The sequence below is a fragment of the Drosophila takahashii genome, chromosome 3L (genome assembly GCF_030179915.1).
Source record: "Drosophila takahashii strain IR98-3 E-12201 chromosome 3L, DtakHiC1v2, whole genome shotgun sequence".
Taxonomy (NCBI): domain Eukaryota; kingdom Metazoa; phylum Arthropoda; class Insecta; order Diptera; family Drosophilidae; genus Drosophila; species Drosophila takahashii.
The window spans coordinates 6579957-6597955 of NC_091680.1; the positions used below are offsets into that span (position 1 = coordinate 6579957).

General features: G+C 40.6%; 2 protein-coding genes across 2 annotated transcripts in view; both read right to left on the reverse strand.

Annotated features, from left to right (window-relative positions):
• The window catches only part of Con (leucine rich repeat protein connectin), a 46036-nt gene extending 35854 nt beyond the window's left edge, over positions 1-10182 (reverse strand). Inside the window, exon 1 of the mRNA XM_017139419.3 lies at positions 9832-10182. The gene's annotated coding sequence lies outside the window, so the exon portion shown is untranslated. The remainder of the gene's footprint in view (positions 1-9831) is intronic.
• A 4494-nt stretch (positions 10183-14676) lies between these two features.
• LOC108055846 (ubiquitin-conjugating enzyme E2-18 kDa) lies at positions 14677-15443 on the reverse strand. The gene has a single exon (XM_017139389.3). It carries the CDS (start codon positions 15336-15338, stop codon positions 14796-14798), a length of 543 nt encoding a protein of 180 aa, XP_016994878.1. The 5' UTR covers positions 15339-15443; the 3' UTR covers positions 14677-14795.
• Between the last annotated feature and the right edge of the window lie 2556 nt (positions 15444-17999).

A 17999-nucleotide genomic window follows, 5' to 3' on the forward strand; every position in this document is an offset into this window, starting at 1 on the left:
TAAATAAACCCACTTTAATATGCGCTCGTTATATTATTTTCTTTTCATTTTCTTGATTTTCATTTCTGCCGTTTTTTTTTATTTCGCCGCTTCTTCCTGCAGATTCACCCTGTTTTTCTTTCATTTTTGTTGCCTTCGTTTTTCATGTTTTGTTTGCTGCATAAAGGCGGGAGGGGTGGGGTTGGGTTGGGGAAAGGGCTTCACTTGTTTGAAGTGCCACGCTCTATTTAAAGGCAAATTGTCTGTAGTCCTTTTTACAAATATTGCGAATTTTTTGCCGCACTCTTCCGCCTCGCTGCATCCCCTTTTCCCCACCTTTCCATTTTCCTTAAAACTCTTTGCATATTTTTCCGCTGCTTTCTGCTGCAGCCGTCCGAAAGTTGTTGTTGCGGACTGCTGATCCTCTCTCTTTGGGAAATCCCCTCCACCAAAATCCCACGACTTAGCCTCATCCACTCCGCTTGTCCGGCGAAAAGACAAACTCGCTGAAAAGTAGCGCTCGAGTCTAGACACCGAGGAATGGAATTGCAATCGTCGTAGGGCAAATAGTCAAATAGCCGTCTAAAAATGCATCCAACTTGGGTTTGGGTTCAAGTGGGCGGGGGTGGGTGGGCTATGCAGGTGGGCGTGGCCAGGGCCATCAGGTTAATTAAGCATTTTGAACCCCTGTTTAGTCCACTGACCTGTACAATCGACCTTTGTGTACTTTATTGCATTTTAAGAGGGATATTTCGCTGAACAGTTGAGGGCAGGCAATTGGGAAAAGTAATTTACAAGAGTTTAGTGAGTTAAATAATTAAAAAAATTAATTAATAGTAAAGCAATCAACTAAATTACATTTACATTTAAAATTTCTAATATAATATTTATACATTTCATACATTTCTAGCTCTCGACTTTCATAAGCCCAGCCTATATTTTAACTTTACCAAGGAACTAAAGAGCTTTTCCCATTTTCCTGCCCTTTTCCCTTTGCGTTCCCAGCTTTTGGCATTTTAAAACGATAGTTTCCATCAGCGGGGGACTTATCCCCCTCCCCCGAACTCACCTGGCTGGAATGGCTCTAGTTCCACTTCGGGAAATCCCCGCATTAGTTCACTGGCCTTTCCTTCCACCTCCCCGGGGGATCTAGGTTCGTATCCTGGTTATCCTGGTTATCCTGCTGCCCATAAACATGTACGCATTGCCAGCTGAGGCGCCTAGTTTCAATTACACACGCACTTGGCGAATGCCAAAGGAAAGTGGGTGGAAATTGTAGGGTGGCAAAGTGGGTGGTGAAAGTCGGGGGTGAAAGTTCCACATTCCCTCTTTTGCAATTGTTGCGCCTTTTATTTGTTTGCTTTCTGCTGTTCTGCTGATGTTTGTTGTTGTTTCTGTTACTGTTGTTAGGACCGTCGTCATCGTTTCGTGTCATTGCCTTTGTTTGCTTTTTGCAGGACCCTCTGCCCCTCCCCCTTTTTTGGCCAGGATATATGCCCCTCGCTTTCACTCGGGACCTCTTGTGTTTATTTTCTTTTTATATATTTTGTGCGTGGCGCGCGATACGCACAAAGGCGGCAAAAGTGAGGAGGAAAATGGAAAAGCGGGCAAAAGCGAGAAAAGGACACGCATGTCCCGCTCTAACCCGCTCTTTCTCCTTTGCTCGTTAAAGGTAAAAATTTATTGTATCTTATTATTATTTTTTTATTGACAATACGTGACGCGTACTGGAAAAACACAAAAAAAAAAATAAAAACACAGCATATAAAAAAGGACACAGATCCTTGGCGGCATAAAAAGATTTCGTCCAATCGATTCCCTTTCGCCTTTCGCTCTTTTGTTATTTTATAATTTTCGATTGTTTTGCTTTGCTGCCTTGCAATCCATTTCCCGCCTTTCCCATCCTTTTTCCCTCCTTTCCTCACACTCGCTTTTCCGCTGACATTGCGCTTTTCTTTCGAGCAGGAAACTAAATCCAAAATCCAGGACACGCGTGCGTCCTTTTGTTTTTCCTAGTTTTATTTTTTTGTTAGTGCCAAGCTAGAATGCCATTAAAAGCGGCTTAGCGCGATCCCTCATCCTGTGTCCTTCGTCCTTTCGCCGTTAATCATTGTTTACAGACGGCCAGACGGTTAGACGTTGGAAAATGCGACCCGCAAATCGAAGATTACGGCCGAACAATTAAGTTAATCAAATCCGCACAATGAAACGAAAATCAAGACATTATACTCGGGGTGAAAAGGCAAAACTTTCGCCACCCCTTTTGAAGTCCTTGAAGAGCAGAAACAATTTGCAGCTACCTTTGTTTGTAGTCGGTCCACTCACTAACACACACATATAGAAGATAGAACATAGAGAGGTCCTTTCGCCAAGCGTTTTATCTACGGCAGGCGAGGAAAAAGTTTTTCCTCATTTCCCCCCGATTTCCACCGACAAAAACCTCTCAACCGTTTCGCTCGGGGCCAAGTTTTTCGTTTGCTTCAATTAATTTTCATTTGTTTACTAATCTAACAAATTAAACTAACGGTTAGGGAGCCATCTCCCTCCGTCTTTCCCTCTCCCAAAGGTTTTTCCGAACCCCGGAACCGTTTCGTTTCGCATGTCTGTGGGTTCGGTGAGCAGCGGAAATTGAAAGGATTTTTCGGGCCCCCCGGCAAACAGAAAATGGGTATGACATCCACCCACTAAATCTGTGGTTCCGATGGGGAGTTTGGGGGGAAATGGAAAAGCGTTGCCTTGACACTGCCAATTGAAAGTTTAATCATCGTGATCTCTCAATTGGCAAAGGCAAAGGATTGGCCACCCGTATTTGTGCGCGGAAATTTCGTGTTATTTATTAAAATTATTTCAAGGCTTTTGCGGTTCGGCAAACACTTTAATTTTGAGCCGCTGCCTTTGGGGAAATCGATATATTAATTATGAATAAGCTGCCGAGGAAAACTATGACTTTAAGGAATTACAATATAAATGGAAATTTCTCCTTGCTCATTTTTATCTATGAAAATTTTCCATTCATATGGATTTCCATCTGAAAAATGTCCAATCAATTTCCCAGATTTTTCTGACCCTTCAGACCTCTCTTCTTCTCCTCCAACGCTCTTGGTTAACAAGTTGAATCATCATCAGATTTCTTATCAATTTTCCATCCTGACCCTTGGCCAGAGTCTCGTGTCCCTACCCCATTATCCCGCATTCTTCTATTTCCCTTTCCCATAATTTTCCTTTTGCTATTTTAGCTATTTTTACTTTTCCTTTCGTTTTCGCCCAAGCGGAACTGATTTTGGTGTGTATTTTATGCTAATTAATTTTTCACCAGAAGAAAAAATTGTTAAAGTGGGAGCGAGAAAAAATCTATATGGGGAAATTGACAGGGGATTTGAAATGGTAATAGGTGTGGGCTTTAGAAAGGGAAATGATGGTATTAAAGAGGGAAAAAAATCTGAAGCTTTAAAGGTTTTTTAAAGAAAAATATCTTCTTTATTTAAAATGATAAATATATTTTATTATTGCACAATACAATTTTTGAAAACAGTTTTTATCCAATCTTTTGTACCTTTTAGTATAAACCCCATGCAGGCTGTCACCTTTCCTGATTTTCCCCTTGAGGTCATCCAACACCCAAAAGGGAATCTTTGATAAATGCCCAAATAATTGCCCGTTCAGTCTAAGGCGCGATTAGGATCTTGGACTTCAACTTTTTTTTGGGCACGGAAAAAAGGCGAAAAGCCGGTGGAAAAAATGGGCAAACTTTTGTACATTTCATTTTGGCCCCCAAGTCGCGTCAAATGTCGCGCCGAAAATTATACCTTTCTCATCCAGGAAAGGCACCTAAAAAAAATGGCCAAATAGCCATGCAGAGTACCATATTTTCCACCATCTCCTGCTTTTCCTTGCTGTTGTTTTTGTTGGCCAGGCATTTTTCCGGCTTTTCTTTGGCGTTGACGTTGATGTTTGGTGTTTCTTCTGTTGTTGTGCATGCAGACACGCCCACTGAATGCCTTTTCACTGCCTCCTCCGAGTTTTCCCAGTCTGCTGCCCCCCATTTTCCTGCCTCCCCGTTTTATGTATTCAGTCTCAGTGCGCTCACTTGACTTTAATTCTTTTTTCACACGCCCACTTCGCGGGGCTGGAGAAAGGGCTAGAGCCGGGAAAACTGCTGCTGGGGGAGTGGCAAGTGCAATTTCCTAACGGCTCTTAAGCTGCACAACAACGAGAACAAAACTACATGAGGGGGAGGGGGTGGGAAGGGAAAACAGGGGGAAAACCACTGAAACATGGCCGGGCTTTGCATTCAGATGAGCATGTCAGCCGAAAGGTGCGTCCGCCCTCGTATTTCCCCTTATTTTCCTCCAACATTCAACATGGAGTTGTGTAATTGCTCAACATGCCACACATTTCTACAATTTTATGTGGATTTAATAGCTTCCTGCCGCTCCCAGGCAAATGGTAAATGGCACTGGATCTGAATCTGAATCGGAATCCTTCTCTGAATCTGAATCCTTTTGGCCTGTCTCGCATTTCATTTGGTTGCGTGACATTTCATTTGAGTCGCCGTACAGAGATTCCAGATTCCCCTGGTTATGTGCCGCAAATTGCTCGGGATCGGTCACTCTTGCCACCGCCTCTTTGGCTCTTTAATTGATTTAAAACAAAGTTGGCCACGGGGAACACGTGTCGGTGAATGTTGCGGCCAATCGCGTGGAAAAGTTGGAAAAGCTCCGGGTTCCTGGCTCCTGGAGAGGAAAAGCCTTTCGCGAGCCGAAAACCAACAACTTCCGACACTTGACTTGACATGTTAATTGGCAGGCAGGCGGAGCCATCATCGCGAGAAAACTGTTTCAGGTCGCGGAAAATTGGGGGTTAATTCAAGTGAGAGTTGTTCAAAATCATAAAAGAATTTTTATTAAAGTTCTAAAAATGTTTATGAACCGATAAAAAAGGATATACAATTTTTTACACAAAAAATTTATTTCATTATTAATTATACCCGTTACTCGTAGAGTAAAAGGGTATATTAGATTCGTGCAAAAGTATGTAACAGGAGAAGGAAGCGTTTCCGACCCCATAAAGTATATATATTCTTGATCAGGATCACTAGCCGAGTCGATCTAGCCATGTCCGTCTGTCCGTCTGTCCGTCTGTCTGTCCGTCTGTCCGTCTGTCCGTCTGTCTGTCTGTATGAACGCTGAGATCTCGGAAACTATAAAAGCTAGAAGATTGGCATTTTGCATGCAGATTTTAGGAGTTCCTACGCAGCGCAAGTTTGTTTCAAAATGGTGCCACGCCCCCTCTAACGCCCACAATCGCTTATATACGATTTTAAAAACTTTAATATTTTGGAAAAGTAAAAATGCAGTTTTATTGTGTTTATCAATACCTATCGAAATGTAGAAGAAATTTTTCAAATCGGACCATTCGTTAAAAAGTTATGCGTGATCAAAGTTTTCAATCTATATCTCCATCTCCCTCGCACTCCCTTTACCTGAGTAACGGGTATCTGATAGTCGGGGCACCCGACTATAACGTTCTCTCTTGTTTTAATATAATTCTTAGTAAAATTGTAAGATTTTTTACGTACATCCAAAACGAAAGGAAATGCCATATTTTACATAAAATGTAGTAGGGGAGAGTGGGGGAATTTCGTCAGCATTTTTTCAAAGCTATTTTTTGTCCATCTTGAGACACGTTATCATATTTCTATTTTTATTGTTGAATGCGGTTAGCACCAAGCTTTAAAATGTGACATTCCCCTATTTTTATACCCGTTACTCGTAGAGTAAAAGGGTATACTAGATTCGTGCAAAAGTATGTAACAGGTAGAAGGAAGCGTTTCCGACCCTATAAACTATATATATTCTTGATCAGGATCACTAGCCGAGTCGATCTAGCCATGTCCGTCTGCCCGTCTGTCCGTCTGTCTGTCCGTCTGTCCGTCTGTCTGTCCGTCTGTCCGTCTGTCTGTCTGTATGAACGCTGAGATCTCGGAAACTATAAAAGCTAGAAGATTTCCATTTTGCATGCAGATTCTAGGAGTTCCTACGCAGCGCAAGTTTGTTTCAAAAGGGTGCCACGCCCCCTCTAACGCCCACAATCGCTTATATACGATTTTAAAAATTTCAATATTTCAGAAAAGTAAAAATGCAATTTTATGGTGTTTATCAATACCTATCGGAATGTAGAAGAAATTTTTTAAATCGGACCATTCGTTAAAAAGTTGCGGCGGATCAAAGTTTTATCTCCATCTCCTTCGCACTTCCTTTAGCTGAGTAACGGGTATCTGATAGTCGGGGCACCCGACTATAGCGTTCTCTCTTGTTTTAATTAGCTTGGTGATTTATAAAAAAATAAAATGTAAAACCAATATACTGGGGCAATCTCACCACACAGGGGGGTAAAATCACCACACAACTGGGGAAATTTCGTCACCTGAAAAATGTAGGGAGTTTAACGCCTGAAAATATGCTACACTGATCAAGCGTACCATTTTTGTTGACGTCCTATATTTGTTGCTGCTGCTGGTAGTCTGTTCGTTAGCCAGCTCGTCAAATATAAAAATATGTATTTAAAATAGGTGCGAATTTACCCTTAGCGTAGGGTGGCGAAATTTCCCCAGACCGTACTTTTTTAGAAATAATTATTTTTCTTGAGAAATTAGGCGCGAAGTTAAAAATCACTGACGCAGAAATGCACATTATAGCACTGTGTATTATATAAAAAATCGTGTATCTTATTCCTTTTGAATTGTGGCATACAGAAAAAATTTCGTCGAGAACTAAATGTAGCTTTTGAACTGTTAAAACACATTTAATATTATAGCTTAATTATCTTGGCCTTCTGTGCAAAACAAATGCATTGGTTGTGTCTGGCCGTCTTGAAGGACTAAAACAAAAAAATTATATATTTTTGCGACTTATGGATTCCGAGATATTGCAGGTGACGAAATTGCCCCTGTGACGAAATTCCCCCACTCTCCCCTACTTAAAAAAATAAATAAATTGGTTTAGTTATAGTAATTTTTTGGAATTACACTTAATTATTTCTTAATCACTTTTTATTTTAAGCTTCTTTACTGGAACACATGAAATGATTTTAAAATTCATTTTTAGACAAATATATTCCTTACATTTCCCTTTTCCTTATTCCATTTTTCCAAATACTCCCTAATGCACTCAATGGAAAGGATATTTTTTCAACATTTCCTTATCCACATCCTGCACACTTCTTAATTTCACACAAGTTCCCGGGCTTTTCCTTACTTTTCCCAGCTCCAAAATCAGCTTTCACACGGAGTTTACTGTGCTGCCAGAATTCTTTGCGCAAAATATGCTTAAACATCTCATTTGGCATTTCCTTTGAACATCCCTAGCTGCTAGCTGCTGGCTCATACATCAAATATGAATTCGTTTGGCATTCCGGGCCATTTCGTGCTGCTTCTTCAGCTTCTACTGCTGCTGCTATTAAGTATCTGGCAGATACTTGGGTGCACATTTTGCATCTTGCTTGTAATTGTATGCAGTTCGCTGCAGAGGAGGAGGGTTGGGCATATTCCGCATATGAAATTGCCTTCCCTCTCCCACACTTTTCCACTTTTCCCCTAAGCAGTTGATGGAGTGCTCGAAAGTAGAGAAGTAGAAAGTGGAGCGTTCGGAGAAGTACATAGTTTGCCAAGAATTGTCGCGGATTGCTGATGAGGCTGAATGCGGGATTTGGGATGGGAGAACGGGTGGACATTTGGTTGCCCAGCAATTGACGGTTGTGGCTGCAATTTTATACATTTCCCTCCTCTTTCCATTTCTCTGTCAGCTTTCGCTTTTCCGAGCTGAAAGCCAAAGCAATCCAGCAATCCGCAAGCTGCAAAATGCAAACTGCAAACTGCAGCCGCATCCGCATCTGTGAAACCGGCTATTTGTATCTGCATCTGCATTTGTATCTGTAAATGTATCTGTATCTTTGAAGCTTTGGCTCGGTGCGTTTGTTTATGGTTTTATTTGTGCTCGGCTTAACTCCCCCTCAGATTGTTTGTCTTTTGTGGCTGTGAATGCATTTTTCAAACCAATTGCAAATCATTGCCTAACAATAGTTGCCTCTATATAGCTCGTTTCACTGTGATTCCGAACCCACTTCACTTTATCTTTTTGGTTCTTCGCTATATATTAACAAATGTGGTCAAGAAAATAGTTGTGAATGAAACAAGGCACTCACTAAATATAGTTCAATATAAAACACTTTTAAGTTATACTAAAATCATTAAATGCACAAATAGATTTTTTATAAATCCACTGCGTTTAATTGTTTAAAAAATTCCTGAACAAAATGCAACACTGATTAAATATTCGTAGTAAAAAATGCTATCCTTGTGACTTCTGGTGTAAATTTCCCACTGCATGTGTGTCCGTGTTTCGGGTTGGGAATCTCCGACCACAATGACAGTGATTTAGTTTTTGGCTGTGAGTCTATTACACAGGGTTTTTGTGGGCCCGAAGAAATGGAGAGATGGAACTACCAGCGACCCAAGGTTAATGTTAAATTTCGCAACTTTTGGCCCTCGCCATTTATCAGTGGGAAAGTAGGAGAAGTGGAGAGAAAACTTAAATTGCATTTAAAAATCCCGACTTGGAGACACTTTTTCTTATTTTTCGGAGGATCTATTTACGTTTGCGATTTGTCAAATGGAATTTCGTTCGTTCTGCGTTTTTCTTTGCTTTTCGCAAAGTTAATTTGCAGACATTTAGCCGAGAATAGGAAAAAATGAAAAACAACTTTGAAAGCAAGAGTGCAAAAGGACACCCTGGGTGCCCGAGAACTGGAATTCATTTTATTGAATTAAATTCCGAGAAATGTCCCAGGGATTTGTTTGCCTTTGTTTGCTGCCGCCGCTGCTGCTGCTGCCATTTGTTTGTTTGCTTGTTTGTTTGTCTGGCAAAAGTTTTCCAACTGCGAGGAATTCGCTGACTTTGTTTAGCCCACTTAGCAGGGCAATATGTATAAATACGCATAAGTATACATCATAGAAACATATTTTTATTGTGTGTTTGCCTTCGCTGGCAGCTCCTTTCGTCCTTTCCTCCGAGTGTTTGAGCGTCCATTGACCCACAAAAAAGTACGTCAAGAAAGCACAGAGGAAAATGTCAAGTGTTTTGTTCTAAAAACCAACCATTACAAACTTGGGAGGCAAATCGGCTTTAAGTTGGGCAAGTCACAAAATAATAGAAATTTCTGGGCGATAACACTTTTTACGAAAAAAGATACAAATTTTTCTTTTTTAATTTAAAGATTTTTTGAACTATTTGTTATGATTTTATTCATTTTCAAGAATTCTTTTTTACTGGCACCTCGAATCTTAAAACATGATTGAAATACATGGTTCTATTACCAACAAAATAAATACAGCTTTTGAATTTATAAATATCACATTTGTATCTCATCAGAATTAAAATGTTGAAAATACATTTATAGAAACCTCTAAGAATAAATATTATTTCTTTTATCGATCATAGGATGTTTGATATGGATAAGTAATATTCATTTTTTTAAGAACATCTAAATAGAGTGTTTTTATCACAAAACTTCAGATCTGTTTATCATTATGAAGGTTGCTTCCTTTTTCTATATTATTTTAATTATTTCCATATCGCCAAAAGGAAAAATTAAGACAAACACAGATAGGGAATGATTTATTCTACAGCTTGTTCATTCAAATTTGATTTTTTATTTTAAGTTTTTCACTGTCTTTGTTTCTGTGTACTGCGCCAAAATGTATGCTGCACAAATAGGGATTTTTCTTTCCTTTCATAGTCCTTTTCCTTTTGCTTTCCTTTCGTTTTTACTTGCAACAAAAAAAGAGGAACTTACTTGACTGGGTTTTTTGTGTTTTTTCGGGAGATGAATGCTCCACTTTGCACGAACACTGCGACACTGATATATCTTCTTGGCCCGATACGATCGAGTCGTGTTTTGCACTTGTTCAAATCGGGAAATGTGGAAAGCGGCGAAATTGTTGCAATTAAATTACGGTTAAGACTTGTTGCACTTTGGCACGCACACTGGTTTATGGGCGAAAAACACACAAACACTTTTGTAGTCCTTGTGAACGGAAAAACGCGAGCGGAAAATCGCGAGGGGCGATTGTTGGACTTCACGATTTCGATTTTTCACAGGGAGCAACACGTTGTTGACACAAAGACCGCCTAACGAAGACTAATGATTTTCACGCACACGCGACGACTGACAACGGTAAATGGGAACGAAATGGAAAAGTGGAAAACGAGGCTGCTCTTTCTCTTTTTCCCACTTTTCCCACCCCCGCATATGATTTTCCCATTTTTTGAGCAGCGCCAATTGAGCTATCAACTGTTTCGCCTCCCAAACGTTCCTCTCTTGCTTCTCCGCTCTCTTCCACTCGTTTCCCTTTCAATTTCCTTGGCAGACTGCTCCACTTTCGCTCAGCGCATGCGCAGCTCATTGCCGCTCTCTTTGCGCCCACTCTTTTGTTCAACCGGCCTTTCAATCCGCCTTTCAACCGCTTTCTGCGCTCTTTCGCTCCCAGATTTCGTTCCATTTCCATTCCGTTCCGTTCCTGCTTTCCGCAAGGAGCAGCGATTTTTCACAGGACCTTTATCCTTTGGCATTGTTGTTTTTGCTGCTTTTGTTGTTTGTTTCGTTCGGATTGTTGTTGTTGTGCGCAACAGGTTCAATTCGCCTGCCTGCCTTTTCCTTCGTCCCTTTTCGTCCCGCCCACTTTTCCCCGCCTCCTGTGTGTGTTTTCATTGCCTTTGCTTTGAGCTGCTTTGTTGTTGTTTCGCTTGTTGCCATTTTGCTTTATTTTTCCTGCTGCCCAGAAGTCCGTGTATATTTATATTTATTTGCGGGCTTTTTTCGTACGGCATATGCAAATACTCGGGGGCCATTCGACTGTCAAGTCTTGAGAGTTTTTGATACTTAGTAAAAAAAATGAATCTCTAAGGTTTGATAGAATTTTGGATTTAATGTTCAAAAATTTAATGAAAAAAGCCTTTTGCATGGGTTGTTAATTACTTTTTTTTAATCCTGGTATAATGACATAATGTTTAAGGATGTGATGAAAAATGTCTCCTTTAATTTTGAAATTTAGCTAAATGTTTTATCTGTTTAATAATATTCTGTTATTTATTTAAGGAAAGAACGTATTATGGTGCTGCGATGAAAACTCTTATTCAACAACTACTCATAATGATCCTTTATTTTAGAAATTTTCTATTTAACTTGAACTACGTGCAAACGATTTATTTTACCAGCATTTTTCTAAACTCAACATACCCATCTAACGAGCACTTGACAGGTATAAAACCGTTTTCAGCTTTGACTTTCACTCCAATACCACTTCCACTCTGCTTTCTTTGGTCTGGTTGCTGGCTGCATTGGCATTGCGTGCTTCTAGTTGGCTGTGTGTGTATAAATAAATTTGCATATAATTGTTTGCATGTTGAGTGCCTTTTAATTGATTTTATTGGTTTTACAAGCAGTGCGCACGGCAGAAAAGCGCTGCAGTGAAAACAAAAGCAGAAAACAGCTTAAGCTCCCTTTTGCAGCAGTTATCTGGGTATTTTCATCGGCACCTGTAATTGCACATTCCACCCTATATCTATATTATATCTGTAGTGTATCTGCACCGTTTATTTACTTGTAAGCACTTTTGGCCCAGCAGCCAACCGAGTTCATATGTATGAATTAACAATGCTTCATATCGCAATCTGACTTTGTTTGTCTAGCTGTGTGCGTAAGGTCCTGTATAAATTATGCAATTTATAAGCTGCATATTTTATGGGTCGCAGGTCGTAAATTGTTATAAAACACCGACCAACCGACCAACCGCCCACCCGCCGTCTTTTGGTAATGAATGCAAAATCGATCGACCATTTATGCAGCTTTATTACATTTGGCTTAAATCCGTTTTTGCTGCATTTCCAAAACGCCACAAATTGAACAAAGTAAATTAAACAAATTTACTTTAAATTGTACGAGTTGATTACGTTTTTCGAATTGCTCAATTTAAAACCCGAAATTGTGAATTTAAAATTTTTGGGATATATTATTCACTAATCGAGTTTTGAAAATAAAGTTAAATATAAATACATATAAAAAAAAAATTTTTTAATAAAATAATTATATAAATTTTAAACTTGTTTTTCCTTTTTGTTACCAAAAATGTGGGTTCTAATTTCGAACTGGCAAACAGTAATTAAGTAGCGACTGAAACAAAGAAAAACTTCCGAAGCGGTTGCCACGGTTATATAATTCGTCCTTCCCTCCCCCTCCCACTCCCCCTCCTCCTCTTCGTCCTTTTCAGCTGTCTGTAGCTAATCAAAAACTGCGATTCATTGCCGCAGAGCAAGATGAAGTGGTCGGAGGAGGAGAAGGAAAAAGTTGGAGAGGAGCTGGAGATGGAGAAAGAGAAATAAAGCAAACAGCAAACGACTTCTGCCAGTGACAGACACTAGAGGGCGCCACTCGGGGCGGTGGGCGTGGCCGAGTCCGAGAAGTTTGAGATCCCAGCATCAGGGACTAAACAGAAAAAAATATGGGACTATACGTTTATTTTCCAATTCTCTAGCATTGTCTAATACTTTAAAATTACATTTAAAATTTTTAAAAATCTTATATAATTATCAGGTGATTAAATTTAAAGCAATAAATCAGTTTTATTTATTACTTATTATTCTAAATTTTAAGAGTATATTTTCAGATATAATTTTTAAAACTTGGGGAGTAAAAATGTAAATCCATTAAACAATTTTATAAAAATACCTTTCTGCTCTAAAATTGGGGTAATATTCTTACATACAGGTCAATATAACAGAAAAACGAAAATTTCAATTAATATTTAATTAATGTAATTACTTTTTTTCTGAGTGCACCATCGCGGACTCTCGATGGCCGAGCTGAAGGACGACGGCAGCAATGGGTGTCAATGACTGGCCTGCCAGTTGGAAGGTGATAATAATCAGTTGGCAGTTTTAACAAGACACACGCCTCGGCCGCCCCTCCCCGCCACGCCCCCCTGCCGCCCACAAAAACATGCTCGCACATAGAAAAACTGTTGACGCTGCCGCCATGGTAATCCATCTTCACAATGGTTGCTCGGGACACCAGTTATCTGGCCCCCATCCTCAAACCCCCGTACTCCGTCCCCCGGAACCACTCACTCTATCTGTTTGGGCAGTAAATCCAGCAGTAAAGAAACTAGATACAAATATCTTTAGCCCTGCTGTGTGTGCCTTTGGCCTTTGCTGTAATTATAGTGGCAGCTTATTCCCATCACCCAACTCCAGGCAACCATATTCCAGATCCCAGATTCAGGGATCCTGCACCCAACAACTCCCACTACTGCCATTGACAAGTCCAAGTTTGGTCGCAGATAGAGAGCGAGTGAGCATATCAAGTGAACTGCCCAAAACACACAGGCACATTAAACGCACACACATAAAGATTTTACACAGGCAGAAAAATAATGGGGCTTTAAGTTAATATGCAAAAATTCGACTACTGAAAAGAAAAGCAATTTTATTTATTCACAATTTCAATGGGTTTTTATTTCAACATGCTTTAAACAATAAAAACTTTTTTAATATCCTAACATTTTGAAAAGAAAAACAATTTTCTTTTGTAGGTTGTTCAATTTTTTTATAATATTTTTGAATACCTACATATATTATTGAAACACTGAATTTTAATATTTGATCTTTAAATATGGGAATTTATTGATTTATCTCATCTTTAAAGACCAAAAAATCCCATTTTCCTTATAATCAAGACATTTTTGTTCTCAGTGCCAGAAGTGTGAAGAATGGCGGTGGGGGACCGTAAAGCAAGTCACATGTGTCCTCGATGTTCGTAAAGTTGATTCATTCATTGCTGAAATTTATATGGCCCCGGACACAGCACGGATTTTCAGCGGTTCAGCAGCAGGACTTTGACGCTGATGCGGATCCAAATGCGAATAGGAATAGGAATACAAATGCGGACGATGACGCGGATGCGGAGGCGGATGATTTGGATGTGGATGCGAATGCGATGCGGATGAGGACGATGATATGCCGCTGACAATGGCAATGACACTGGCAGCTAATGCCGCCCGCTCGCTGGGCGACGCCGCGTGGGGCATCCTTGTTTGCCGCCGAGGCGGATGATTTATCTCGCAGCTGGCTGGAGTAGAAGTGTCCTGCTCCTGCTCCTGCCTGCCTTCCGCTTGGGGCTCACTGTACGCTTCCAATTAGATGGTCATATGGCCATATACGATGGGGGGAGGTTTGCGGGTGAAAACAAAGCTCAGCCAGCAATTTAAGACGCCGCTCCGTGGGGGGACTTCGATTGAGAAAGTCCCTCAACTCAATTTCCAGCAATTGGTGGCGGAAATAATATATCGATAAATGGGCGTTGATTGGGGCAATACATAAGATTCAAATGCGATTTTAATAGAGTTCGGCGAATGGAGCATAAAAGACGCTTCTGTTCGCAATTCGATTTCGATAAAGTTTAATATTCCTAGTTGGATAATAAACATTTAGTGACTATAATTAGAGGTTTTTCATAACCAGATTGTTCGTTGATTTTTAGGATTACAATGACTAACTTTTTCCCAAGAAATATAAAAATGTTCGTGGGAAACATTACATAATTCCCTAAATTATGTAATCCAAAATATTTATAGGCGGTATCAAAAAGGATTCTGGAAGCCTTTTATATCTAGAAACTATTTTTTGAATTATTACACTTTTAATTAATTTTCTGACATTTGAATTTGCCTATACAGTATAAATATTTCAAGGACATATTGAAATCTAATCCTTCGACATTGCCTTCTTGCGTTTTCGGGCGAACTTGGCCAATTCCTCCTCGGTGGGTCGTTTTTCACTGTACTTCTGCACCCAGGCATCGGCCATTTTGAAGAATCGCACCGGATCATTCAGGTACTCGCCGGCCATTTCCATGTGCCACGCATTTTCCGGCTGCGGATCATTGATGGTGGCCAGCAGGACCTGCAGGACCTGATCGATCCGTGTCGTTGGAATCCAGTGTTCGATCTCCAGGATGGGCACACAAATCTGCCCGCGTTCGTTGACATTTAGATGGTACATCCTCGTGTTTATGTGGATGCGGGGCGGCTTGAACGGATAGTCCAGCGGAAAGTCGATCTCCATTTTGTAGGCGCCCTTGTCGTAGGGCGGGGCCACCGGCATCAGCAGCCCCGTCCACTTGTAGATGTTGTTCGGCTCCACCATCAGGTTGCGGAACTGCAGGTTCTGCTTGTCCTCCAGCATCAGGGCCAGCTCGCGGTTCAGCCGCTTGGGCCCGTCCATAAGGAGCTCTTCCTTTTTGGCCATGTTTTCTCTGTGTTTCTGTGCGTTAGTGGGTGTAAGTGGCTTGTGTGTCTGCGTGTGTGGGAGTTTTCTGCTGGATTTTGTTAACGTTTTTGGACAGGACTACTATGGTGCCGAAGGAGGAACACTCGGAAAAAATGTCACTCTCTTTATAATATAATTTTGATCTATTTTATATATTTTATCTATTTTATCGGAATATTTACCTTATTCATTTTATGAATTTTACTATTTTATCTAAAATACCCAATAAAAAATAACCTTGTCAGTAAAGGTTAAATTAAAATAAATAGCTTATTTCTTTAAGGTTAACTAATTATAATGTTCCGTTATTTTGGCATGAATACTCCTTTAAAAAAACTAAACTAAAAAAATGTTTCTCCCCCCTTGGTCCTCTCATTTAAAATGCTTAATTCATGTACTGAATCCCCAGTGCTTTTTCCGAGTGAATGTGAATGGAAATGCTACAGAAGAGCGGGGAAAGTAGAAGGGCGCTAGTTGAGTTCCAATGCATAGGAAAAATCCTTTCACATTGACATTAATCCCCGAAATAGCTGGCGAGAGTCCGGCTGACGTCGACAGGCTCTGACAGGAGCACATTAGGATCAAACGTGGTCGGAAGCCGGCGCCTGGGAGATGGAGTTAAGGCTATATGGACGCGGAACTGGAGAATGGAGTTGGAAGCCTGGAGAGCCTGGAGCAATGGCGATACAATTCCTGGCCCTCGAAATGAAAAGCCGTTTTATGTGCTTAGCCGCGCTGGAGTTGCAAAAATCGGGGCTGTTTGCCCGCCTTTATCCAGAGATTCCTTTTTTTCCTGTCATATTTAAAGCGCAGATTTCATAACCCCGGGCTGCCTTTGAGTGGCGTGTCTGGTCGAATAGAATGATCCTGGGCTGGCGAAGGATGATGAGATTGCCATTGACATTTTAGTTTTCAATTAGTTGGACGAGCAGCAGTCAGCCAGCCCCCGGATTTATTTATTCCCCCGGGGAAACAGTCGTCTGTGGAACTCACTCATAAATATGTAAAAATCCGCCAGCAAACGGAACCAAAGGAACCAGAGAAGCAAACAGGAATATTTACCTTTTGCCTGGCAGATAACAAAAACATAAAAATTAAATATCAAAATGTATGCGACAACAGCGCAGTGCGTGTGTGTAATTATTTATAAGCAGAGATGTCATCATCATGTAAATGAAACCAGAGCGCCAAAGGACGCTCCAAGGACCCCGGGACCCCGGCAAAGGACCTCTATGGCAACGGGAATGCCAGCTAAGCATAATTATTTCATTTCCCCCCGTTTGTCTCTGTGTGAGTGGAGTATGAGTGGGGGGTATCTGAGTGAGAGCAGGAGAATGTGATTGATAGCTGGCGCTTCTTGGCCATGTCCTTTGCCGTTTGGTTAGCAGCTTCAAAAGCCAAAGCGGATACGAGTCTCCTTCCACCAATATCTTGCAAGTGCTGCCCTGATTTATTTGTTTCGCATTTAATTAAGATTGTTTTTAATAGATGCTTAATTGCTTTGTTACATTTTCCAGATATTTTTAACTATACTAAATTTAAAATGTATTTTTAGAAACTTTGAATGCAACTATTTAAATGGCTGAAAGTTTAAATCAATACTTTCCTTTATGTAGCTTTAGATTTAAAATGTACCGCCATAATATTTACCGAAAGATTTACATAATTATTTCACATTCTAACAGGAATTGTTTGCCTCTTTGCTTAAATATTTTTTTTAAATTCTAGCAATATTATTTGGTTTATTTCTTTTAGGATATTTGCACAAAAAACATTAAAAACAATTATTAGTAAGCAAACATTTTGTAGAAATTTATTCTACACTTTTTAGTTAGTGAAAATGGCTTTTAATGATTCAATATGCATATCAAACATTATTTTTATTGACCTTAAATATAAAATTTTTCGCATATTTTGTAAAGCATCTGGCTCTGATTTGTTTACTTTATGTATGGGCCTTTTATACTCAGAAATGCCCAGAGTGTCCTTAAAGGCCATTAGGGCCAATGAAATTCCAATGGATAATCCGAGGGCCGGGAATCACAGCGACTGCTCCGCCTGATAGCCGCCTAATCAATAGTTTCCTGTAGTTTGGCTGTCTTAGTTAGCATTCGGGAGCTGCCAAACGAAAGTCGAGCCATGAACATGATAGATGCCTCCTCATCCAGCAGGCAACAAAAAAAAGGGAGAAAAATCCGGTGGCAGCCAAGGCGTCTGACAGCTCAGCGGGTGGCCCATCTTTCTAGCCCACCATCGCCACCCACTGCCAACCACCCACCCATCAGTGGCGTTGTCGTCGCCATACTTTTAGCATAAACAGCCGGAAGCGGAAATGTTGATGACGCTCGCCGTTCAGCTCTCGCAGTTTGCTTCTGGATACTCAGATATACTCTCATATATCCTTCTGTGTGTTTGGGGGTCTGTCAGCCTAGCAACCCCCAACCCCACAAACCCCTACCCCCGAAAACCCCACCGCATTTGTGTCATTTGTTTAGCTGTCATTGCCGGCGTATTGCCGCTGACAGCTCTCCGTTGGTTTTTGGAGCGATGGCGCCAAAGATTTAAAAGGGATGAGGAGTCCTGAATCCTGCCGCTTTCCCGTTTCGATGAGAAATCACCCAAAAATTAGCCGTCGCCGCA